This window comes from Callospermophilus lateralis, chromosome 10, assembly GCF_048772815.1.
Source record: "Callospermophilus lateralis isolate mCalLat2 chromosome 10, mCalLat2.hap1, whole genome shotgun sequence".
Lineage (NCBI taxonomy): Eukaryota > Metazoa > Chordata > Mammalia > Rodentia > Sciuridae > Callospermophilus > Callospermophilus lateralis.
Window position 1 is genome coordinate 58,866,800 of NC_135314.1, and position 27,145 is coordinate 58,893,944.

General features: G+C 37.0%; 1 protein-coding gene across 2 annotated transcripts; it reads left to right on the forward strand.

Moving 5' to 3' along the window:
• The first annotated feature begins 370 nt into the window (after positions 1 to 370).
• Positions 371 to 27,145, forward strand: Tmem39a (transmembrane protein 39A). Of its 2 annotated transcripts, none has more exons than XR_013155611.1 (9): positions 371 to 637; positions 1,989 to 2,175; positions 9,810 to 10,032; positions 13,014 to 13,097; positions 18,053 to 18,207; positions 20,380 to 20,728; positions 21,535 to 21,722; positions 23,656 to 25,093; positions 26,750 to 26,806. XR_013155611.1 is itself a non-coding variant. In XM_076868438.1 (9 exons), the coding sequence occupies exons 2-9, from the start codon at positions 2,063 to 2,065 to the stop codon at positions 26,981 to 26,983; spliced, it is 1,467 nt and encodes a 488-aa protein (XP_076724553.1). In that variant the 5' UTR covers positions 371 to 637; positions 1,989 to 2,062; the 3' UTR covers positions 26,984 to 27,145. The 2 variants fall into 2 exon arrangements, 1 of the variants encoding a protein (XP_076724553.1); XM_076868438.1 differs by having other exon boundaries at positions 23,656 to 23,776; positions 26,750 to 27,145.

The following is a 27,145-nucleotide window of genomic DNA, read 5'->3' on the forward strand; positions in this document are numbered from 1 at the left end:
TAGTCCTTTACAGTAAGCACGAGGTTGGCTGCTGAAGAGTTACTGAGACCCCTGAAATATTAAATAGGATAGTGATGGGAGCTTAGATGACGTCTCCCAGTCCTTATTTGAATGGGGCAACAACTCGTACAGGGCTAGTCGTTGTACAACGTGAGATAAGAACAACCAGGCGGCCGAAGCCAGAGTAGGAAATACACCCGCCAGCTCGCGCTGGGAAGGTGGGATGACTGCGCAAGCGTATACCGGAGGCTGGAGGTCCATTCCTCCTGCTGCGAGTGCAGTTCCGGGGCTCGCTGCAGCTGGGGCGGGCAGCAGTCGCGGAGCTGACGTCATCACCGTGCGCTGCCACGTCTGCTCAGCTCCGCGGTAATGGAGGCTGAGGATGAGTGCTGACGGGGCTGGGTTCTGGTTCTACCTTTAGCTCTGCCACTGACTCGGGGTCTAGGTCTGGGTCTGGGTCTAGCGGCCTGAAACCTGGACGCCCTGCTTCAGCCCTCCAGGCGGGGACAGCCTGCATACAGGCAGCTGGTTTGGAGAGCTTTAACGCCGGGAGCTAGTTATCTTGCCTGGGGTCCAGTCTTTAAAGCCACCTCCTCCTCCCAGGGATCCCGCCCCACTGGCCGGGCCTCCTCCATGCGTGAGTACTACCTAGCTGCCGCGTCCGACTGTCCCGGGTCTGCTTTCGTCCTCCCTGGTGGGCGACGGGGAGCGCTTTGTCGTCTTCTTTTAGGGGCCGGTCTCTTGAAGTTTGTGGTTTCTCGCCGTCTACCTCCCCGCATCTCATATTCTCTCTTCTCTCCCAGTGTTCCCCTCATTTTTCTTTCCCTTTTTTGTTGAGCAAGAACCAGCGACCTCAACACCCAAACAGTTTGAATGCTGTTTCTCACCTTGGGTTTGTTAGTGTGCAGCCGAAGGCTGTTAGGAATAGGGAACATCAAATCTGCAGTAGTGTTTTGAAAATCAGGGTTTTTCCAGCGTGTGATTCTTCAGTTTTTGGTTGTACTGTTTTAGGAAACATTTGGTGTTCATATTGGCGGAACTAAGATTTTTGCCTTAGTTTGGTGAGGACACCAATTCTTTTCAGTGAGGATCTTTGTTACTTGCCTTATAATCTTGTAATTTCAATAATTTCCAAATGACGTTACCCGTTTTCCTGAAGTAGGCATCCATTTGAGTTCCTTTTGGTACTTTTGCTCTAACATGTGGAGGAGATACCACTTGAACAATTTACTTTTTTTAAAGAGTTTAAGGGCCTATAGGTCCCCTTTTTCCCATCTTCAGCAGTCCTGACAAAACACCAAAGAACAGGGGACCCTTTTTTTCCTGATGAAGAAACTAATTTAGACGTTAAATCAATCAAGGTCAGATAACATGTGGTACATGTTAACTCAGAACAGGATCACTTGATAACAAAATCTAATTTTGAGTATGGGTGCTGTGATGGGGATTGAATCTAGGACCTCTAGGACCACTCACATACTGGGCTAGCGTTCAACCACTGAACTTCATCCCCAGCCCCAATTATTTTAATTTTGAGATTGGCTTTTCTTAGGTTTCAGCTTCTTGTGATTCTTCTGCCTCAGCCTCCTGAGTATCTGGGATTACAGGGGCACACTGGCTAAAGCCTAACATTATGGACAGTGATGAACTTCCTGTATTTCAAGTTACTTAACCTGAAATATTAAATAGGAAATGTTTAAATTGTGGTCTTGTAAAATTTTACCTGATTGTACTATCTTTCATATGATACAAGTCAACTGACAAAAGAGACAAATTGCAGCTTGCCTAACACTGAACAAAATTTAGGATTCTGACCCATTAGAATCTGAATAGTCTTTTCATTAGAATAAAGTAGGTAATTGACACAGAGAGTGTTTGTTTGAAAATCTGGTTTTACAAGGCCTACTTACTTAGTTTTCTGGTTATTTTGTTACATTGCCTACTTTAAAGATAGTTAACTGATATTTACATTTTTTGTTGTTGTTCAGAGTTGAAACAGGTTGACAACCATTAACGTGGGTTGCAACTACAGGTGGCACTGGAAGCAGACTGGTTCCCGGACATGCCCGGTGGAAGGAGGGGCCCTAGTCGGCAGCAGCTAAGCCGTTCAGCTTTACCTTCTTTACAGACTTTGGTTGGTGGGGGCTGTGGCAATGGAACAGGCTTGAGAAACAGGTAAAGAAGAAATAAAGCTATGCATAATCTGTACTATCCCGTGATCAGTAAGACTAACATAAACATCATCATGGTGTTCAGATACTTGCTTATCAAGCTTTATTCTTTGACACTGAGATAGAAATTCTGCCTTTTTAAGTCGGAAAGCTTAGCATTTTAGCATACTTTGGAGAGAGAGATGATATGGACTCATGAAGTAAACAAAGCCCTATTCTTATGACTGATAATCCAAATTCTAGTCATTACTTTGTGTGTGTGTGTGTGTGTGTGTGTGTGTGTGTGTGTGTTACTGAGAATCAAACCCAAGGCCTTGCATATAAGTAGGCAAGGGCTCTGCAACTGAGTTTCATTGCCAGCCCTAATCATCACCTTTTTAGCTATTAGAAGAAGGGACAAGTGGATGAAAGTACAGGGCAAATGCGATGGTTTGAAGTCCTTTCCTTTTAGTACTAGCGTTTGAACCCAGGGGCATTCTGCCACTGAGCCCAGCCCTTTTAAAATTATTTTTTTATTTTGAGATGCTGCTTACTAAGTTGCTGAGGCTGGCCTGGAATTTATCATCTTCCTGCCTTGGCCTCCTGAGTCTCTGGGATTACAGGCATGCGCCACCACATCTGGCAAATGTGATGGTTTATCTGCTAATTGTCATTATTTTAATTTTTTGAGGGCAAATTAAAATTGACAGCTAACATGAAGTTCTAAAATTATAAGTCAGGGCTGGGGCTCTAGCTCAGCGGTAGAACACTTGCCTTGAACATGTTAGGTACTAGTTTTGATTCTCAGCATCACATTAAAAATAAATAAATAATAAATATTTCACTCTCCACTCTAAAATACTTAAAATAAAATAAATTATAAGTCAGATTTCTTCAAGGGTTTCAGAAATTATTTTGTCATAAAACTTAATATTAATAAACTGTTAGCTGTAGCCTAAATAAACATCTTAAGATTTGTGTCATGTTGTATGAGAATAAAAAATTTGATCTTTTAATATAAATATATTACAAAGTTCCTAATTTTCAGAAATTAGGACGAACGATTTCTTTTTTGAAGGTATTGAGTATTGACCCCAGGGCTTTGCACTTGCTTAGTTATCACTGAGTTATACCCCAGTCTAAGATGAATTTTCTTTTTTTCTTTTATTTTTTAACAGTACTAGGGATTGAACCCAAGGGTACACTATCACTGAGCTATATCCCAAACCCTTTATATTTTTATTTTGATAGGGTCTAGCTAAGTTGATGGGGCTAGCCTTTAACATTTGATCATCTTGCCTCAACCTCTCAAGTAGCTGGAATTAACAGGCATGTGCCACCACACCTGGCAGGATGAATTGTTTCTAATCTTATGTGGGGTAACTCACATCATAAGGCTTGATCATGTAGCAGTGCAGCAGTGGGTTCAATCCTGAGTACCAAAAATAAATAAATAAAATTTAAAAATTTCTTTAAACTAGAATTTCAGGGAAAGTCCCACTGAAATAAAAATAAACTAATTTTTTTTTTTTTTTTTTTTTTTTTTTTTTTTTTGGTATGGTGATGGGAATTGCTTGCATGTAATAGGCAAGCACTTGTCACTGAGCCACACTCCCAGCCCACCAGAACAAATTTCAAAGATTGTTTAGAACTAAGGTTGTAAAGTCAGGAAGTGGGAGATCAGTCCAAGAAGAAGTATACAAATGTCAGGAGGGCCAGAAAGATGAAATGGTACTAACAGCTCTGAAAATTAAAATTGAGATGAAAAAAAACTCTGTTTAGGGAGGAAGTAGAAACTAGCTGGCAAAAATTTCTTGTTCATACAATTGATCAGTGCATTGCTGCACTATTACATGATCAAGGTCTTAGTGAGACTCTGCCTCAAAATAAAATGAGCAGCAGGTATAACTCAGTGGTAAAGCACCCCTGGGTTTAATCCCTGGTGCCCCTTCCCTCTTCTTTAACATATAGTGTTTTAAATTATTATTTTTTTTTTTGGTACTGGGGATTGAACCCCTGGGCATTTAAACACTGAGCCACATTCTCAGCCCTTTTTTGTATTTTATTTAGAGTCAGGGTCTCACTGGGTTGCTTTGGGCCTTGCTAAGCTGAGAATCTGCTTTGAACTTGGGATCCTCTTACCTCAGCCTCCTGAGCTGCTAAGATAACATAACTCTTTTGCATTTAATTTGAGATTGTGTGTGTGTGTGTGTGTGTGTGTGTGTGTGTGTCTAAGAACAAATTTTTCAACTGATTAAAGTGTTCATAGTTTGAAAAATTGAGACTTTTGTTGAATGATTATTTTGTAACATGTTTACCTTAAAAAATTATTTTGGAAAAAAAGTTTCTGTGTGGTTTTTGTTTGTTTGTTTCTGGTACTGGAGATTGAACTCAGGGCCTTGAATATGCTAGGCAGGTACTGAGCTACATTCCCAGTTTTGTTTTTTGTTTTTGTTTTTTAACTTTATTTTGAGATCTTGAAATTGCCTAATCTGGCGACAGATTTGCAATCCTTCTGCCTGAGTCTGTTGAGTAGTTAGATTACAGGAGTGTGCCATGCCCAATTTCTATTTCTTTTCTTTTTTGTTCTTTTTAGAATATCTTTGTTTTTTTTTTGTGGATGTGTGTGGGGAGATACTAGGGATTGAACTCAGGGGCACACAACATTGAACCACATCCCAGCCCTTTTTTTTTTTTTTTTTTTTTGTATATTATTTATAGACAAGATCTCACTGAGTTGTTTGTGTCTTGCTTTTTGCTGAGGCTAACTTTGAACTCAACCCTCCTGTCTTAGCCTCCCGAGCTGTTGGGATTACAGGCATGCGCCACCATGCCCAACTTATCTTTGTTTTTTGATGAGATGGAATTGGCTGGAATGGTTGGAATAGGTTATTGTATAAAACCTGGGATAGAGATATAAAAAAATATAAATAAAGGAAATGTTAGATAGCTTAGACTATAGCTTTAGGAAAAACGTATACAAAGAAAGTGTGTCCATATGAGAGAAATCACTTTTGGAGTATCTGTAGGGTAGTGAAGAAAGAAATTGAGTTCCTTAAAAATGGTATAATTTTGATATATTTGATTCTGCATGACATAGCCAATTGGAGAACAAAGCATTTGCCCCTGGTTGCCTGTTTGGTAGATATTTGTGGCCTAATTGGTAAAGTGGTGAAGTTAAACTTGAGAATGTCGAGGAGCTACTTTGAAAGATTGAAATCCAAAAGTTGCCTGTTGTATTTTCTACCTTTGGGGAATAGGGCATTGTTGTTCATTTGTTTTTTCATTCTTTTTTTTTGGGGGGGGGGGCGTGGTTCTATAGATTAAAGCTGGTGGCTCTCTACTACTGAGTCATACCCCCAGATTTATTTATTTGGTACTGGAGATGGAACCACAGAACTTTACCACTGAGCTATATCCCAATCTTTTTTTGAGACAGGGTCTCATTAAGTTTCTGAGGCTGGCATCGAATTGGGATACTTCTGCCTCAACTTCCCTAGTTGCTGGGATTACAGGTGTGTGTCATCATGCCCAGCCAGGATTTGTTCTTGCAAATGTTCTTAGATAACTGTCTTTTTAAAAACAGAAAGGTGTAGCTGATGGTACACAACTATAATCCCAGGTATTCTGGAGGCTGAGGCTGGAGGATCATAAGTTTTGAGACCAAACTAGGTAACTTAGTGAGACCCTGTCTCAAATTAAAATATCAAGTGCTGGTGATAATAGCTCAGTTATAGAGTGCCCCTGGTTTCACTCCCCAAAGCTTAAAAAAAAAAAAGTACTGTGTTTGTGAGTTTCATAGAGAGTTCCTATAGGGAGATTTTTACTTGTTTGAAGTTTTGTTTGTTTGTTTAGTCCTTGCATATATTTTCTGATAATATCACCAAACATGTCCAAATACCACTCTTTTCTCTGTCTCTTCTAATTTCTCTTTATCCCTTTGAATCTTTTTTAAAAAATATTTTTATAGTAGTTGAACATAATACCTTTATTTTATTTTTATGTGGTGCTGAGGATCAAACCCAGTGTCTCAAATGTGTTAGGCAAGTACTCTACCAACTGAGCTATCACCCGAGTAAATCTTTGAATCTTTCTTGCTTTATCCATTTGCATACTTAAATTGTGCTGCTCATGACTCCATAAGGACCAGTCTAAAGCCTGCAAGGATAAAGCAGATGTTCAGCATAAACCACCATTTTTTATATAGTTCAACCACAGTGACCCATTCTTTTTTTGGGGTGGCGAGTACTAGAAATTGAACTAGGGGCACTCTACTACTGAGTAACATCCCCAGCCCTATTTTGTATTTTATTTAAAGACAGAGTCTCGCTGCGTTGCTTAGCACCTTGCTATTGCTGCAGTTGGCTTTGAACTTGAGATCCTCCTGCCTAAGCCTCCTGAGCTGCTGGGATTATAGATGTGCACCACCATGCCCTGCTGACGTGTTCTTATTATAAGGAAAATTTTATATCAATGGAAGGAACTGTTTGCCATTCAGTTCCCAGATGCCAAGCCTTGTAAGCAGGGCTTTTTAAGGAAAGCTACACTGAATACCTTCCTTCTTTGGGGAGTCTAGAATTTTGGTATTGGTAGGAAAGGATGCCTTGTAATCAGCCCTCACAATAAAAACCTTCTAATAAGCTTTCCTGGTGGACAACATTTCAAATGTGTTGTCACAACTTGTTGCTGTTTGAATTAAGTGGATCCTGAATAGATTCTTGAATCTATTTTTATAACATGTTAGAAAAATAATATTTTTTCTAAATAATACTTCTGTAACTATTTTTTTGAGATATATATTGGCCAACTCTGTTTTATTTTTAAAGTTTAATTTTTAAAGAACTTTGATATTTTCCCTCTCCAGCTTTGAACTTTATCAGTTAAATGGAGAACACTTAATCTCATCAGTTATCTTTACATGGGCATGATTTCTTTTTTTCCAACTGGTGCTTGAATCACTTTGTTTGACCTATGTCTGTTTGGTCTTCTGGCTTCAAGTTTAATAGCCAAATTTATAGAGTGTATTACAAGTGTAGAACTTTTGTACTTTTGTTTTGAATATATTTTTTGAATTCCAGTATTTTGTTGAGTTTGTTAATGGCAGAAGCATGTATTCCAGAAAGCAAGTCTGTTTTACGTGGAAACATTTTTATAATCTTTTTTTAACTCTTAAATCATAACAGAGAGCCAGGTATGCTGGCGTATGCCTATAATCCCAGCTACTCAGGAGGCTGAGGCAGGAGGATCACAAGTTTGAGGCCAACCAAGAGACCCTGTCTCAAAATTTTAAAGTGGGCTGGGGTGTTGCTCAGCGGCAGAGCTTGCCTAGCATATGTGAAGCCCTGAGTTCAAAAATTATGACAGTTTATCATACTTTCCCTCTTTCCTTATTTTTGACTGAAGTTGAATAAGATTTTTAGTTTGTTTAGATTAGAGGCTTTTAACATTGTAACATCTCATCAGAAATTTTTATTTCAGTATCTTACAGTTAACTGGAGGGAGGCAGTAGATTGGCTGCTGGCATTAATCCTGTGCATTCAAGTCACAGTATTCTTAACTATTCAGAATGGGCAGAGCTCATATTCCCATGAGTTGCTTAAAGTACTATAAGTCCCACATACCCATGCTAGAATTCTGTATTTGGAAATTTTAGAGAAGAAAGTAATGCTACTATTGTTCCTTATCTTAAATATGTTTTTTTAGAGTGGGGTTTACTGGAGATTGAACCTAGGGGCACTTTACTACTGAGCTGCATCCCAAGTCCTTTTCATTTTTTTCTTTTGAGACAGGGTCTCAGTTGTAGAGACTGACTTTAAATTTACAATCTTATCTCAGCTTCCTGAGTCACTGGGAATTGAGTCTCCTTTCCTTGTTGTATAAACAATAGTAGACCTTAGATCTCTGTAACTATCCTGTGCATATAAACAATAGAAAATTTATTCTTTATCCCTATCTGTCACTTCAAGTAGTCTAGCTGTTTCTGACCTATAAGTGAGCTTAGAAGAAAGAACAAAATAGGGATTAATACCTCTATATGTTTGTTTTTGTGTTAAGAGTTGTCTGTTTTTCGTGAGTGCATTGGCCTTTTGCTGTCTCAACCTAAAAGTATATATTTGCAGTGAACTAAGAAAAGTAGTTTCTGGCCTTAGGTTTATGGTCTGATAGCCAAGTTATAGATGTGTACAAAAATTATGTTATAGTATGAAAAGCACAATAATAAAGACTTTACACATATATGATGGTGGCACAAAGGAGAGATGAATAAGTTTGAGGGAGTCAGAGTAAGCTTCACAGAGGATGTGTTTGAAGAGCTGAAGAGCCATTTATTTATTTAATTTTTGTGTGTGTGCTCATGGTACTGGGAATTGAACCCAGAGCATCATACATGCAAGCATTCTACCACTAAACTGTACCCCAAACCCCTTAAAAGTTTTGAAGAATGAGTAAAAAAAGGTTTGGAGGGATTTTTTCAGTAAATGTGTGTGTGAGAAGTTAAGGAAAGTGTAATTATGGGGGATATTTTATTTCAAGGGAATAAAGTGCACAGTAAAATAGAACATATGTTCCAGACAGCACGTAGCATGAGTATCATAGGTGCATGTGGAGGAGTGATATGTGGGGAGGCTACTATGTTAAACAGAGGGCTTCATAGAACATACTCAAAGTTTTTTGATATTATCCTAATTGCAGTAAAAAGAGGAGGAGAGTAACACTATTATGCCAGGCAGGCACTCTACCACTGAGGCTCTGAGTTTAATCCCCAGCACAACAACAAAAAACAAACAAAAACAGTAAGAATAAGGCAGTAACACTACCAGTTTCACTTTGGAAAGATCCCTAAGGGCAGCTTGGTGGGTTTGGTGAAAGTAGAGTTGGATTTAGGAGGATTACTGCCAGTAATTTAGATGAAAATTGGTGAATGCTTGAACTGAAACAGTGGATTGAGAAGGGAGGATACAGTTGAAGAAAATTTCGTGAAATAGGATTCAATTCTTTATTTTTCTTTCTGCAGTAGTGAGGATTGAACTCAAGGGTAATTTACCACTGAGCTACATTCCCAGTTTTTGTTTGTTTTGTTTTTCATACCAGGGATTGAACCCAAGAGCCTTAACAACTGAACCACATCCCCAACCCTTTTTTATATTTTATTTAGAGGCAGGGTGTCACTGAGTTGCTAATTGCCTCTCTAAATTGCTGAGCCTGGCTTTCAACTTGCAATCATCCTGCCTTAGACTCCTGAGTAACTGGGATTTTAGGCATATGCCACTACGCCTGAGTTGAATCCAGTTCTTTAAAAAGTGATTGGATATGGAGTGGAAGAAGAAATGTTCTAGGATCCTGATTTGGGCAGCTAACAGGGTGGGCCACGAGCTAGGGTTAGGACTGTCGAAGGAGGAACACAGATGTCTAGCAGGTAGTTGCATAATAGGTGTCTAAAACTCTGCTGTGATATAAAGATAAATTTTATTTTTCAGTATGTCTAAGATGATGAAAATCATGGTTGCATCTTAGATCATTGAGACAATATGTAGAGGAAGGATCCCAGAATAGAGTCTTGGAGAGGCCATCAGTTAAGGTTAGGTAGTGGAGATAGAAGGGGCTCTTTGCTCTGACATGAAGGATATCACCATTTGAGTTTACCATAGTTTTCTCTTTCAGGAATGGTAGCACTATTGGCCTTCCAGTTCCACCTATCACAGCCTTAATCACCCCAGGTCCTGTGCGTCATTGCCAAATTCCTGACTTGCCTGTGGATGGGAGCCTGCTTTTTGAATTTCTTTTCTTCATCTACCTTTTGGTTGCTCTGTTCATTCAGTACATCAACATCTATAAAACCGTGTGGTGGTATCCTTACAATCATCCTGCCTCTTGTACTTCACTGGTAAGTCGTCATAGGCCTCTAAATTTTTTATGTCACTCATGTAAATTTTGTTCTTAATAATTTTTCTTCTAAAAACTGGTTTTCTAATAAACATCAGATTACTTTTTAGAAATAAAACTTCATGGTAAGATTGTTGAAGTATAAATTAAAATGCAGAAAACATTTAAATAATTTATTGTAATAATATTGCAGAAAGGTTTCCATATCTAGCTTTCTCTATCCCATGTTAAATTTGAACTATATACTTTATCCATCCTTGGCTAGAAGTTAAATTTGTTTAACATGGGATAGAGAAAGTGTAACATGTAATGTTAACTTGTCATTATGATTAAATTCTAGCAGCTTTACCTTTTAAATGACTGAATTAGGAAAATGGTAGCTTCTATAACAAATAAGCCAAAAATTGTATAATGTTTCTAACATATAACAGTCTGAGACAGTTGTCCTGGTTGGTAGGAATTCTTCCATGTGGTCAGTCAGGGGACCCAGGGTGGTAAAGACTGCTATTTTGTAACATATGGCCTTTAAGGTGGCTGTGGTTCATTGCTATCAGCCATAAAGGTTAAAGAGCATAGGGCATTTATAAAGGAGAGTTTCTTACAGTCCAGGCTCCCATCATTTCCATAGGTCTACTCATAACTAGAAGAGAAGCTAGAAAATATTGTACTTTAACTGGGTGCATTGTTAACCTGAATGAAATTGAATTCTTTTACAAAATAAAATTGAGATGGAAACTAGCTATTTCTGAAGAACTTAAAAAACATGTTGTAGATTTCTTCTGGTTTCTCTTCATTTATTTAGGAGAGCCCTGGTAATCTTTTTTTTTTTAATATTTTTAATCAATTTTTCTATAACTTTGTTTTACTTATTTATTTTTTAATGTGGTGCTGAGGATTGAACCCAGGGCCTTGCACGTGCTAGGCGAATGCTCTACCACTGAGCCACTACCTCAGCCGTGGCCCTGATAATCTTGATACAAAGAAGGTTCTTCATAGATGAGCATATAAAATATCTAAAAGGCTAGTCAGATGACTTACATGTATGTGATTGGCAATGGCAGATTTGGATGGGTGATAGAGATATTCTTTGGGGCAAAGAGTACTTTTGTTCTGAACATTTTGTATGTGTGTTTGGGACTCACAAAAAATCTGAAAACCTTTCTAATGTGGTAGACATAGAAAAGGAAATGTGGTCCCAAATCTACAAGATAATATGAGAAAGGAGTTGGGCATGGTGGTGCATTCCTGTAATTCTGCAACTCAGGAGACCAAGGCAGAAGGATTATAAATTCAAGGCCAGCCTCAGCAACTGTCTTAAAATAAGAAATAAAAAGGGCTGGAGATGTAGTTGTAGTAGAGCACTCCTGAGTTCAATACCCAGTACTGGGGAAAAAAATATGACAAGGGAATAAAAAAATGTATTTTAAATATTTGTATCACTTGATTGTTCCTAGGATTAGCTATTAAGACTTTTCTTTCTGCTGAAATACATAAAAATATGTAAAAATATGTTGTAGGTTTTTTTTTTAATGTATTTTAAAAAGAAAAGTGTTAAGTTTAATTTCAGGAACAACCAAGTGATATTAAGTATTGATCACATATATACTTAATATGTGATGAGAGTCTCTGTTTCTTTAAGAATTGTAATGAGTTAATACCAGATTTATTTTTATTTACATATATATATATATATGTATTTATATATTTTTCCCCCTACCTGGATTGTAAGTTTATTGAGTATAGAAACTATATACTTCATCCATCCTTGACTAGAAGTAGTTTTTTGCAAGGGAATTTGGGCAAGGAACCCTTACTTAGCAAGAAGGCAGTGCCTTGTTAAATTCTACTATGATGGTAGAAGAAACAAGTAAAAATCTCTACCATTTCCATTGCCAAGAGAAAAAAACCTTGATTTTTGTTTTCAGCACTTTACCCTTAGTGTTGAGACTAGTACCTGGCTGGGCACGCCTGTAATATCAGCAACTAGGGAGGCTGAGACAGGAGGATCATGAGTTCAAAGCCACCCTCAGCAAAAGCAAGGCACTAAGCAAGTCAGTGAGACCCTGTCTCTAAATACAATACAAAATAGGGCTGGTAATGTGGCTCAGTGGCCAAGTGCCCCTGAGTTCAATCCCTGGTATGCTCCCCCCCCAAAAAAAAAGAAGAGTACCTGGCATATTTAGTTTATTGAATTAATTAATTGAAAAATTCAGTTTTTCATTTGGGAAGAAAATGTAGAAACCTGCAAACCCTTTGACCATCAAGAGGAAAATATATCTCTATTTCATTGGTTTCTAAGATATTATTACTAATGATTTTGTTTGCTGTTATCACAGTTTTATATATATGTATGTGTATACATATATTTATATGTGTATATATGTATATATGTATACACACACGTATGCATAACAAAGGAACTATATATGACATCTAAGTAATGGTTTAATTTTATAGAAGAGATCAAATGCATATTTTTAAATAATTATAAAGATTAAATAAATATAATTGATGTACCAACTAGTAGTTTAGTTGATGCACAGTTAGACTAACATAAGTTTGAATAAAGAAACAACCACAGTAACTCCTAAAAACTATGAATCCTGACTGATTTAATTTGACACATAATAAATCGGTTAGTTTAGATGAATTATTATTGTTATAATACTTTGGGTTATGACTTGTTAACTCAAAGCTATCTTTTTCTTTTAATATAGTAGAGTTTCAAAAAAAAAAAAAAAAAAAAAGGATAGTAATACTTTCCAGATAGTCTAAAACAGTGTTTGGAAAGTTTAAGCAATTAGTCACAAAAGGAGAAGTGCAAGGTAGGCAGTCTCTTCATGATCTCTCAAATTTCTGTGTTCTGTAAGGGTAGGATGAACTAAGGAAGATCTTTTGAGGGAGCAAACCTCTGTTTGTGTAGTAGTTCAGCTTGATAAACATTGTATTTCTTTTTGATGACATTCTTTGTTTCTTTTATAGAATTTTCATCTCATTGATTATCACCTGGCAGCGTTCATCACGGTGATGCTTGCAAGGAGGCTTGTGTGGGCCCTCATTTCCGAAGTAAGTTTATTCACTGTGTTCTACTACTTGTTGTAACTTGTAGTTACTAGAAAGGGTTCAGACTGAAAATGTAAAATGTCCAATATAATTTGAAAACAACTTTAAATTAATTTCTTTATTCCTATGTGAGTTGTGCCAATACTTTAAAAAAAATGGTTTCCTGCAATATATTTAAAATTTAAATGTGCAATAACTCAAGAACTATTAGATATTGAATTTGTAGGAGTTTAATTTAAGCTTCTGGATTTGGGGGCATAATTTTTTTAATTTTAATAGTTCTAGGGAAATAGGATAAATTCAATTTTAGATAACATTCATTTGAAATGGTTTATATGCCATTTGTGAAATTTCCTAACAAAAAACATTTATAGCCAAGTGAGGTGGTGCACACCTGTAATCCCAGCAATTTGGGAGGCTGAGGCAGGATGATCACAAGTTTGAGACCAGCCTCAACAACTTAGTGAAGCCCTAAGCAACTTGGTGAGATCCTGCCTGGAAATAAAAAATAAAATGGGCTGGGGATGTGGCCCCAGGTTGATTGGTTTGTATTTATTAAAACTTAGAACTTAAATTTGTTAAAAGTTAGAATTTTTAAAAGGCAATGTTAAAATTTGCCTAGGAGTAATCACAAGATTAGAATATAAGTTTACTGGACAGAGGAGGAAAGATTTGGAACATTAAATTATTTTATTAATTTAAAAGTTGCTGGTAGATTTGGCTTTGGGTATCATTTTTCATATAAACTCCAGTGAGAGAGAAAAATGTACTTTCATAAGATTTTATATATTGTACCCTATAAGTGTTTATGAAGACAAAAATGTTAACTTAGCTAAAGTAGCTAATAATTTGAATCTTGGAAATTATATTTTAGTTTGAAATTTTTAAATGAATAGTTATTGTAATGAAAATCGAGAGTTTACTTTTTCTTCCAAAACATACACAGAAGCCTTTGTGAGTATAAGCTCTGATTCCTGTGATTACAGATAATTGAAGATGTTAAGTCATGATCTAAAAGCCATTAAGATAACTGGAAAATAGTGGTAGTATTGGTAGTAGAACTGTTTCTCCTGGTAGGAAAGGATGTAACTCAGCCTTTCTCTCAAGTTCAGTATTTAGGTGATGAAAACAGGTACTTACTTTTGGATATATTGAGAAAGAACTTTCTTTAGAAGAATAGAATGGATTTTTTGTTTACATCTGTTAAAACAGGCGGGAAATTATTATGTTTCATCTCTTCAGTTGCTTAGAAATGGTATTGGCATATGTCAGTTTAGTTGCTTCATGTTAATATGTAAACCCTTCATAACTATAGTTTCTGCTTTGTTGCTACAAAGTCTATAACTTGAAGCATTTTATTGCCTTTGAGTGTGTGTATGGTACTGAGTATTGAACCCAGGGCCTAGTGCATGCTAGGCAGGTACTCTACCATTGAGCTACATCCCCGGCCTTTTTTATTCTATTTTGAGATAAGGTTTCATCAAGTCGCTCGAGCTGGTCTCAAACTGTGAGCTTCTTGACTCAGCCTCCCAAATTGCAGGAATTACAGGTGTGCATCCCTGCACCTAGCTTCCTACTTTATTTTAAACACTGTTTAAAAAGCATTTTGTTTGCTGGGTGTGGTGGTGTACACCTTTAATCCCAGCAGCTCAGGAGGCTGAGGAGAAAGATAAATTTTGCTAGCTTCAGCAACTTAGTGGTACTCTCAGTAACTTAGAGAGATCCTGTCTCAAATTTAAAAATAAGAACTGGGTATGTAGTTTAATGATAAAGTGTCCCTGGGTTCAATCCCCAGGACCCCCCCCGCTCCATAAAAAGGTAGATAGAGGGACCAAAATGTATTTGTTTATATACAAATAACTTGTCCCTGGAAAGAGATATGGAGTAATAATGGACTTCTGGTGGCTGGGAGACAGGAGCAGCATGAATCACTACTAGCACTCTAGGATTTGTCTTTTGAGTGATGTGGTTATATTATCTATTTGAAAATTTAAAATCAGCTATATAGTGATTCTTTCCTAATATATCTAAATTAAATGATTAAACCCGTCATAATCTTTTTTTTTCCTTCCATTAAAATATGTTTGCATTCTTATATCACAGAAAAGATTGTGACCCTGAGAAAGACCTTTTTTGGGGGGAGGGTACCAGGGATTGAACTTAGGGGCACTTGACCACTGAGCCACATCCCACCCCTATTTTGTAGTTTATTTAGAGACAGAGTCTCATTTTGTTGCTTAGTGCCTTGCAATTGCTGAGGCTGGCTTTGAACTCACAATTTTCCTTTCTTAGCCTCTGAAGCTGCTAGGATATTATAGGCATGCACCACCATGCCTGATTGAGAAAGACTATTTTTTAAGGAGAGCTGGAGGTAATTAATTTGAAAGATAAATATTCAGCTGGAGAATTCAGCTGGACAACCACCTCTCTGCCTAGGTAGACTTTTGTTTATTCACCTCCTAGCCAACACTGCTTCTGTGTACTTTCTACACAAGACTAAAAATAAATCCAACTATTTTACCAACTTGAGGCAACTCTCTTAAAAAAAAAAAAATACGTTTTTATTTTATTTTATTTTTATTTGTTTGTTTGGTACAGGATGCTTTACCCCAGCTACATTTCCAGTCCTTTTTTATTTTTTCTTTTGAGATAGGGCCTCACTAAGTTGCTGAGGCTGGCCTGGAACTTAAGAACCTTCTGCCTTTGCCCCCTGAGTTGACGGGAATACAAGTGTTCCCTAGCACACCTGGCAAAACATTGTTTTTCTAATACAAAAACAGTATATTTTATTGAAAAGATTGAGATTGTTGGACACTAGAATGTAAAGCAGAAAATTGAAAATTACAACCTCATTACTGAGAATCACATTTTTGGTTTTATTTCCTTCTAATGTATATATATTAAAGATTTATGTACATATATATTTAAATGTATTTATTATAGTATTATGAATAATTTTCTAACCTGACTAGCTCTTATTTGTCTTTTAGGTTTCAACACAAATATTGCTTTCTAAAGAAAGCCTTCCCAAGTAGGGTCTCCTATTACTTATTCTCCTGATAACTTGCGCTTTTCCTGTAACACTCATCACATTATAAAAATAATTGTCCAAATTTAAGTTTAGTATGTGTTTTTCTTGGCTGGGTAGCTTCATAAAGATAAGTTCTTATTTGTCTTGGTTACCACTGTATTGCCAGGGTCTGTCACATATAGCACAGTGAGTGGTTAAAGAATGTAGGTTCTAGAATAAGACAAAATCAAACTCTGCTGCTCTGCTGGCATGGAGCAGAAACAGTCTTTTATTTCTAACCTTGTACTTTTGAGAATAGAAGTAATAGAATAACTCCAGGGCTTACGTAACTTCCCTAGACTTTAAAATACAAGGTACATTGGTATGAGGTACCTATCAGGGGTGTGATATAGAACTATTTGCCATGCTATGACTGAGAACAGCTTGGGTCTTTTTCATAGTTTGAGGCTTAAGCAGTTTATTATGGTATTTGTTTAACTGCTTCACATTTTAAAGTACCCATATATACTATGTATCTCTATAGTTTGTATTATCCCCCCCCACACACACACAGTCGTGTGTCACCTAACTATAGAGACAAGAAAGACATCACTAGGTGATATCCTCGTTGTGCAAACATCATAGAGCATATTGACACAAACCTGTATATCATACCTTAATCATTCCTTGTGGCCTCTTGATGCAATCAAGAGCTGTGGTAAATGCAAGCTGTGTAAATTTGCTGCCAGAGTTACACAGTATGGTGTTTTATAGTAAACTTTTTTTTTTTTTTTTAATGAGTAGGAGCATACTTTTAAACAGTGTATTAAAAATATAGTAAGTACATAAACAAGTAATAGTAATAGGCAACTATAGTTGTTTGTTTCATTATCAAGTATTACGTACTTTGGAAACACAGTAGGTTTGTTTACACCAGCATTACCACAAACACATCAGTAATAGTATGTGCTTTGATGTTATGGCAGCTGTGATGTCACTAGGCAAGAAGAATTTCCAGCTTTATTTAATTATTATTTTTATTTATCTATTTATTTATTTTGAGATGTGGTGTTACTTATGTTGTCCAGGCTGGCCTCTGACTCCTGGGCTTGAATGATCCTCCTGCCTCAGCCTTCTGAGTAGCTGGGATTGCAGGCATGTGCTGTGCAACAGGCTCTCCCTGTAGTTTTATGGGACCAAGTTTTATGGTGGATTTTTATTTATTTTCATGTGGTGCCGAGGATCAAACCCAGGGCCTCACACATGCGAGCTAAGCACTTTACCACTGAGCTACAACCCCAGCCCTACACATTATTTTTGTATGTGAAAACATATAGAGATCTGTCAAAGAAGATCTGATTATTTTGTAAAATTTTTGTAATATTTTAAACATCAACTCAGCAAGCAGATTAGAGGTGAGAATTCAAAGAAAAATAGAAGTACTCTTGCTGCTATTGAGGCCCTTGGCATTCTGGTAGGAAGTAAGGTAGATAAATTATTGGCTCTCCATCTGTATATATATACATATCACCTGAGAGATTGTTAAAATATAGATTCCTTGACTCAAATTTTTTTCCCCTACATTCAAAGAGAAAAGTTATTAGGAACTTACATGTTCATAAGCAACTCAAGTGATTCTGATGACTGGTCGGTCCATGGACCATACTTTGATGAGAAACCCTAGTGAAAACAAATTAGATGATAATGATGAAAAGTTAAAGCAGGTCTGTGTGGGTACAAGGAGGAGATGACTAATTGCCTGGAGAGGGTTGAATTTTCAAGAATTAGGAAGATAAGGTGGGATGAAACAGTTTTCTTTTTCTTTTCTTTTTTTTTTTTTTTTTGATACAGTTTAGCTTCCATTTAAACCGACTACCCTTATTTATGTTATATTGCTTTTAAATAAGATAATTTATAAAATTTACCTTTGATGCTTCTAAACTTTCAGGCCACCAAGGCGGGTGCAGCATCTATGATTCACTACATGGTTCTGATATCAGCTCGCTTGGTGCTTCTCACTTTGTGTGGATGGGTACTTTGTTGGACCCTAGTCAATCTCTTTCGAAGCCATTCAGTACTTAATCTCCTTTTCCTTGGCTATCCGTGAGTACTCCTGTTTTGCAATTAACAAATCTTTAGAAGTTGTTTGGGTCATGCAAATAATACTATAAAAAAAGGGAGAATTAAATTCTTCAAATATAAAATAAGAGTTTAAAAAATTTGAAAACCAGTAGATATGATAGCCATATAATTTGTTTTCTAAACTAGATTAGTTGAGACAACAGACATAAACTAGAATTATCCTAGGAAAACTGAGAAGTATGGCTGTCCTACCAGTGAAGAGGTTGCGATACTGGGGATTGAACCCAATAGTGCTTTACCACCAAGATACATATCTGGCCCTTTTTTAATTTTAAATTTACAGGGGCTGGGGTTATGGCTCAGCAGTAGAGCGCTCACCTAGCACGTGTGCGGCCTTGGGTTCGATCCTCAGCACCACATAAAAATAAACAAAATAAAGGTATTGTGTACAACTAAGAAATAAATATTTAAAAAAAATTAAAATTTACAGTGCCTCACTAAGTTGCCTAGGCTGACCTTGAATTTGTGATCCTCTTAGACTCCCGAGTCCTTGAGATTATAGGTGTGCTATAGGTGTGTACATTTGTGTCATCTAGTGGAAAGTATTTATTTATTTTATAGTACTGGGGATGGACTCAGGGCCTCATGCATGCTTGCCAAGCACTCTGCAGAGTTACATACCATGTCCTTTTGAAATTTTGAGACAAGATCTTGCCAAATTGCCCAAGTTGGCCTTGAATTTGGGATTGGACTGCCTCATCCTCCTGAGTAGTAGGATTATAGGTGGCACTAACACACCTAGTGAGAATATTTTAATTGAGCTCTATTTACCAAGTAAGGTGTTAAGTTTAATAGGATTACCATCATCAAAATGGCTAGCAGTCTTTTTCAATTTAAGTATATAAAGAAATAAATTATTATTATTATTATTTGGTACTGGGGATTGAACCCAGGGATACTGAACCACTGAACCACATCCCTAGACCTTTTTATTTTTTACTTTGAGAGAGGGTCTCATTAAGTTGCTGAGATTGGCTTTGAACTTGGAATCCTCCTGCCTCAGCCTCCCAAGTTTCTGGGATTACAGGCATGCCTCACTGTGCCCAGCATTTATAGTTTAAATTGTAATGAGGGTCCAGGCACAGTGGTGCACACTTGTATTCTCATTGACTTGGAAGGCTGAGGCAGGAGGATCACAAGTTCTGGGCCAGCATACATACCTTAGCAAGATCCTATCTCAAAAAATAGAGCTGGCGATGTTGCTCCGTGGTAAAACACCCCTGAGTTAAATTCTTAATACCAAAAAAAAAAAAGTAATAATAATAAGGGAAGATAGAACAAGAAAAAATAACCACCCCAGGATAAAAAAAACCTAATAAACATGTATGAAGTGGTAAAATCTGTGGAGAAAAATAACTACAAAAGGAGAGTGATTTTGGGAGTGGGGTGAGTGATATACAGTTTGCAGGCAGGAGAGCCCCTCACTATGGAGACATTTAAGTTGAAGGGCAAGCCATATCAAAAATTTCTAAACATACACAAAGATCCGCATTAGGAGAATACTTGTCATGTTATTTATGCTAGTGGAAAATAAGAAACAACTTTTTTTTCTGGGCTGAGATGTAGCTCAGTGATATAATACTTATCTAGCATGTGCAAGGCCTTGGGTTTGCTCCCCATAAAAAATGTCATGTGAAACCCACAGAAACAGTATGTTTCTATCAAGTGAGAAATGGATAAATTATGTATGTCAATATATGAATCCTATAATGTTTTTAAAAGTTCTTACAGAAAAATATTTAGACATAAGAAAATACCCATTGTATACACACAAGGTGAAATAGCAAGATGCAAAACAGTTTGTACTATATGAGATCAAATATGTAAAAGAAAAAAGCATACATGACTATATATAAAGTTTATATGTTGGACAAATGTGTACCCACTAATAAAAATGATTATTTCTAGGTAGTTTATATTTTGTTGAAACTTTTTAATTTTCCTCTTCTGCAATGAATATGTACTGCTTTTGTTGTAAGAAATGAAAGACTTTCCTTCTCAGACAAGGAATTTACCCTTGGAAAGTTCCTATTATGTTTACTCTGGTGCAGCAAGACTATTATATTGATATAATTATACAGTGTTCTTATGTGTTTTCTGTGGTATTATTTTCATATTTACCTTGTCTTACAGGTTTGGTGTTTATGTTCCTCTCTGTTGTTTCCACCAAGATAGTAGAGCTCATCTTCTTCTCACAGACTATAACTATGTGGTACAGCATCAGGCGGTAGAGGAAAGCGCTTCAACTGTGGGTGGCTTGGCCAAATCCAAAGACTTCCTCTCCTTATTGCTGGAGTCTTTAAAAGAACAGTTTAATAATGCCACACCCATCCCCACCCACAGCTGCCCCCTATCTCCAGACCTCATTCGAAATGAGGTAGAATGTCTGAAAGCCGATTTCAACCACAGAATCAAAGAAGTTCTCTTCAACTCCCTCTTCAGTGCCTACTATGTTGCATTTCTCCCTCTGTGTTTTGTGAAGGTAAGCAGATGTTTTGCTTTGTGTGCTCCCTGGATTGTGTGTGAATTAAATAAACTGGGTATTTCTTGTTTAATCCCCCTTTTCTCTGTCTCCCCTTTGGCAGCCTGGATGGTGGAGTTCGGCTGCATCTGGAGTGCACTAAAACCGCTCCTGGTTGGCGGATAGGTATTTCCGTATATGTGATGCACCCCGTGGTGGTCCCCTCTTTCTTTTTTTCCTTTCTTTCCAATTTTTTTTTCTTATTTTCTTTCTTCCTTTTTTTTTTTCTTTTTAGTTTCCGGGGAGAGTAAAGATTATAATTATTATAGGAAAAAATATGTAGCAGCTTAAGAGAACCAAGGATTCAATAAAATCCAGGTTATTGTGATTGATCTAACAGGGTTATGAGGAATTTCTTGAATTTAATCTAACCTTTATTTATCTAAACTTCAATTTACTTCAGTGGAAAAGAAAAATGGTCTGGATGTCACTTGGGCCCAAAATCTTTTGGGACATTTTAATGTCCTTCCTTCACCCATTCAGAAGCACTTCTGCAGCCGGAGTGGTCCTTCAGAAGCACTCAGTTCTTCTAGAAAGGAAAAACTTAAAATATAATTGCCTCTCCCTCCCAGCCCTAATTCATACAGCCAGAAAGTCAGGTTGAAGGATTTTGGAGGACTCTGCTCTTGAACTTTCTGCACGGACATCAGGACAACCAGTGCATGTTGACTAAGTGTGGCATTTGTCTGCAGGGCATATATACACGTACCCATCCTGTGTCTGATGCTGGTGAATGGATCATTTCTGTCTCTTTTGATCTCTTTCAGAGTACCCAGTACTATGACATGCGCTGGTCATGTGAACACCTCATTATGGTGTGGATCAATGCTTTTGTCATGCTTACCACACAGTTGCTGCCATCAAAATACTGTGATTTGCTACATAAATCAGCTGCTCACCTCGGCAAATGGCAGAAGCTAGAACATGGGTCCTACAGCAATGCTCCACAGCACATGTGAGTAGCTAGAGGGTAAAACCATGTAACATGTTTCTACATGCTGCTGATCATGTTTATTTGCTTTGTATGTCATTCTGTTCTTGGCTTTGAACATTTTTTAGTTTTTGTCTACATGGATGCTTGTCATCATTGCTAAACTGAATATAGGATACATTAACTCATTTCTACCACCATACCCAGCCCCTTCTCAGATGCGTCCTACCTTTCAGCTGCCCAGTCACTCTAGAGTGTATAATTTGTGCCCCAAGCAGTACTTCAGAGTTGTCTTTCAGTCTTAACTGTTTGCCCAAATTCAAAGAGTCATGATATATTTTAAATTCTTTTTATAAGATTTTTAAGGTTTATCTTCTCATTTTCATTGCCACAGCTAAGTTGATAGCTACTCATCTCACACCTAAGACAGCTGGACTTTGCTTTTCTCATCTTTTCTAATACATGCAGATTTGGATTAGTAATTTTTCCTGCCTGTAATTTTTTCTGTTTCTTTTTCTTTTTTTCCTTCCTAATCTCTACTATTTCCCTGCCTCTCCTGTATTTCAGTGAAAACTGTCCCTGGCTGTGAGTTCTAAGTATTATTCTTATTGTGTCCCCTTATCAGACATTTCTCTGCATGGCCCCTGTGATCCAAAGTGGCTAATTTTAGAACTTTTTTTTTTCTGTCACTTTTGAGTCCATCATCATGCCTATCTCTCAGACCCGGACCATCTGCATCTTCCTCCCTTGTGTAATTTGAACATTTCACAAATTTCATCCCCTACCAGTTTTTTCCTAATTAAGTGGGACAGATTGAGGTGACCTTCCCTTACCCTCTCCCCCTCAGAGTTCTCCCTTCAATTATCTGCCTTGATGTCTGATACAGATTAGCACAGGCCTTCAAGCCCAGGAACTGAAAGAGATTGGGCCAGGCTGAAAAGAAACCCGACTGTGGGCAAAGGACAGATTTCAATAAAAATTGAAAATACAATCCACAGTACTAGTACTGTACATCTTCAGGCTACTGATGGCACATGGCCATGAGGTGTATCATCACTTTAATGCTGGTAAGTGTGAGCAAGGCTGGCGGAACATTTTCTGAACTGGGGAAGCTTCAGGGTGCTAGAATATATTTTTTAACATATCTAAACTGCTGCCCCAGTTCTTACTCTAGGAAACTAACCTTTCGAAAATCAGGAAGAAATGAATTAACTTAGGTTTGTTTTTTTTTTTTTTTTTTTAATAAAGCTTAACCTGAAGATCCCCATCCCCATCCCAACTCCATTACATTGATGCTGAAAAGACTGAAGCTTTTTCTTCCCTAACTTCTTTTCCCTAGAGAAACCTCTATAAAAATGAGTCCAGAAAGCAGTAAAAAGAAAACTCTGTGTCAGTACCTTGTGTGTGTCTTTGTTCTACTGTATAGCTTCTCACATCTTTGAGGTATTTGAATTATCTGATGAGCAAACTGATTTTCAGTAAGTTTTAGGGATGTAATTCTGCAGTGAATATCACATTAGTTTGACAGTGTGTTAATTTCTTCTCTGTTCTTATTGCCATTGGCTTTCTCCTCTTGTTTGTTCCCTCTATCATGTCAACCAGTAGACTGTTCACTTGGCATGGAGACAGAAGTCCGCCTGCTTACATTCTATTTTCTGGCCCATGGATGCCTTACTGAAACAATTATATCTGCTCATTCTGCTAAGCCTCTTAAGTTCTTCAACACTGAGTTAACTGTATTACTTTACAGTCTCTCTGACTACATAGCAATGAAGTTTACCATAACAGATCCTTTCTAACTCCTTCAAGTTTGACCATGGAATTACTATATTTTCAGAATTCAGACAGATGAAGCCTTGAATATTTAATTCCTTTCATAGAAATATAACTGGCCTTGCTAGACACAGTCTTATTTGTAATTGTGAATATGCTAACATTGCATTTCTTTCTCCTTTAGTTGGTCAGAAAATACAATATGGCCTCAAGGGGTGCTGGTGCGGCATAGCAGATGTTTATATAGAGCCATGGGCCCTTACAACGTGGCAGTGCCTTCAGATGTATCCCATGCCCGTTTTTATGCAAGTACCATTTATTTATTTTTAAGCATAAGTTTAGGAGTAAGTGTTAGAAGGCCATTCTGTATGTATGCACATAGCACAGTGAGTAATACATACTAGGAAATTGAGGCATGATAATTTTTGCTGTTACTATAACAATGGTCCTAGGCCCATGGAAGTGTCTTCTGAAAAGCAGTTTGAAGGTCATATATCATTATTGTAGTCTCAATAGCTTGGGTGGTTTCTCTAGTTACATTGGAATTTATTAAATGTAATTTTGCTTCAAAGAAGTTGTCCATTATATAAGACTTCCTTTTTCATCTTACAATTTTATTTTGTAATAGTTGGGTTTAGTGATGTCCTTGAGATATATTGTATCTGTGTGTATCTTTAAGTAATATTTAATATAGTGATAATGTAGTTTTTATTAATTTTTTTATTTGTCAGATATTTGTGTGTTATTTTTATTTTTTCTTCTCTTTAAAATACCTTAACTTACCCCTTTGGAAGTCAGACAAATGTTATGATCTATAGCCTTTTATCTTTACATGGATTCCAAAGAGAAAAGCTTCAAATTTAGAAAAGGAAAAAGCAATCTATATCCACTGAACCCTGCTTCTTTCTCACTTGCACTTATGCATTGGATTATGTTTTATGTGGTCTTTAGTTTTCCAGAAATTCTGACTCTAGGAAGCAGCACTTACTTTTAAAGGAAAGGCCAGCTGATGGCCAGTGGGAGTAGGGAAAAGAAGAGACCTGCTCAGGACTATTCTTAGTAAAAATGTCCGTAGTGCAGAGCATTGCCTTTGAGTAGAGATCATATCCTAAAATAGAATTGGAGATTTGAAAAAAAAAAAATTATACTTTTCTCCCTCAGTTCCTTGTGAGGATACATGGACTTTTTAGTTCTGCAGGTGTTTGTTACTAAGGGACCTTTCAATTACATATTGGGAACTTGCATGAGGGCAGGATATCTGTAAATATATGATGGGGAAGGAGGGCAGGTTCTTAGTTGGGAGGAGCATGGGGAAGTTAAAGGCCCTTGGATGAGGAGACCACAGTGGCTCCTTCTGAACTCCCATGAGCTTGTCTTAAGATGGGAACAGACTCAAGTCACAACTACATAAGTATTTGATTTCTCCACAGGATACTTATTTAATTTAGATGGCTGAGTTCCCTAGGGCATTAATGGCTTCTGTTCATTCTTGTTGTCCTCTTGAAAACTGTAACAACAAAATATTTTTGTTAGAATTTTCTGCTTGAAAAATAAGTATTTTTCTTGCTAGTGTTGGACAGCTGAAGAATCAAGTAGAATCTATGGAAGAAAGATTAGGCAAGGTAATTAATTGCTGATTTTGACCAAATAGTTAGTGCTTCTAAAAGCAGTTGTTAAGCCACCTGTATATAAATGACCTGGCCACTCTTGTTCCCATCTCCTTTTCCCCCCAATACTAGGGGTAAAATCCAGGGCCTCGTGCATGCTAGGCAAACACTATATCACCAAGCTAATCCGCAGACCCCCTTTTTTATTGTATTTCATGAGAGGGTCTCACAAATTTATCCAGGCTGGCCTTAAACTTGTGATCCTCCTGCCTCAGCCTCCCAAGTAGCTGAGATTACAGGCTTGTACCACTGTGCTTGGCACCTGACTCACTCTTTTAAAGTAGTATTCAGTGTCTGTATCCCAGTCTTCTAAAGGATCTTAGGAATCTATAGCATTTTCATATTTGGAAATGATTCTTAAGCAGATTGAAGTTTAAGAACACTCACTTTAAATGTGTCTATTACCAATAGCCTTTACCCTTTAAAACCTGTCTACCTTTCTCCTTATTCAGTTTGTAGGTTACTGGCATGTTTAATGACACACCTTGCCATGGAATCTGAAATTGTTTTTCTGAATCCTTCTAGAAAATTAATTGAGCCGACGTATGATACTACTGAAGTATCATGTAGTAAACCCCAAGCTAAAGCTTTTCTTTTTCCTGAAGAAGGGCCCTGAGACACTATGTACCTTTCAGAGGAGTCATGATAGTTTGGCCTTCATTCTCAGGTTTAAGTTCTTGAGATCAAACTTCCTTCTAAATTAGTTCTTTTAGATCTGAAATTAACTACCATTAATACAGTCTCTCCTCATCTAAATTTAGGACTTGACTGGCTGAGCTGAATTATTAGATAATGTTCCTTTGCAACCTGTGACCTAATAACTTTTTATTAGTAAACCTGGATTTAGCTCCTTAGAGTGAAGAATTTGATGAGAGTGAAAATAGTAAGCCCAGTGTGTAATCTTAACTCTGGTTCCAACTCATTTTTCCTTCCTTCCTCTTAGCTTTGTCTTTTTGCACTCTATTTCTCAAAGTTGAGAAAAAATAAATAGTAGAAGCATATGTTTTATAAAAGATTTCAATAAGTGACCATCGTGAGTAAAGACTTTAAGGAAAAATAAAAAAAAAACTATGGTGTTGGTATTATAATACTTCCCTGAACTTATAATACTTCCCTCTTTCTAGGTACTTGTCTAGTTGTGAGTATTTGGTCTTAGATTATCCCACAAGCTAAGAATAGCTTTTATATATTTATTTATCTATTTTATTTAAAAATTTCTTGTAGTACTGAGGATTGAACCCAGGGCCTTACACATGCTAGGCAAGCACTCTACTACCAAGCTACATACATCCTTAGCCCTAGTTTTCACATTTTTAAATGGTTACATTTTAATCAGTTATAATCCTACATTATATCCTCAATATCTTCATTACATATTGATTTTCAAAGTGTGAAATATTTCTCATTTGTTGCTTTATTCCACCCTGTCTTGGATAAATATACTTGTTCTTTTGGACATACATATCCCTCTTTTTATGTCCCAGGGCAAACAGATGTATTTTTTATTGTGTGTAAGAACTCATAAATACGAAATTATTTTGGAAAAATGAATTCAAGGATAACTTGAGTCTTTCCTATGAAATAACATTGTGTTTTTTAACTTCCTTACAGTTCCTGTTTCATCGTCCATTAAGGCTGTTAAATCTACTAATCCTTATTGAGGGCAGTGTTGTCTTCTACCAGCTCTATTCCTTGCTGCGGTCGGAGAAGTGGAATCACACACTTTCCATGGCTCTCATCCTCTTCTGCAACTACTATGTTTTATTTAAGCTCCTTCGGGACAGAATAGTATTAGGCAGGGCGTACTCCTACCCACTCAGCAGTTATGAACTTAAGGCAAACTAAGCTGTCTCTCAACAGCGAGGGAGAACTCAGATAAAAATATTTTCATACGTTCTATTTTTTTCTTGCGATTTTTATAAATATTTAAGATATTTTATATTTTGTATACTATTATGTTTTGAAAGTCGGGAAGGGTAAGGGATATTAAATGTATCCATAAACAAG

What these genes read in the sequence shown, in the direction of transcription:
- Tmem39a (XM_076868438.1), top strand. Translation starts at nt 2,063, where the DNA reads ATGCCCGGTGGAAGGAGGGGCCCTAGTCGGCAGCAGCTAAGCCGTTCA. An exon ending in GGAACAGGCTTGAGAAACAG is followed by an intron (nt 2,176 to 9,809) that starts GTAAAGAAGAAA and finishes TTTCTCTTTCAG; the next exon opens with GAATGGTAGCACTATTGGCC. An exon ending in CTCCTTTTCCTTGGCTATCC is followed by an intron (nt 18,208 to 20,379) that starts GTGAGTACTCCT and finishes CTTGTCTTACAG; the next exon opens with GTTTGGTGTTTATGTTCCTC.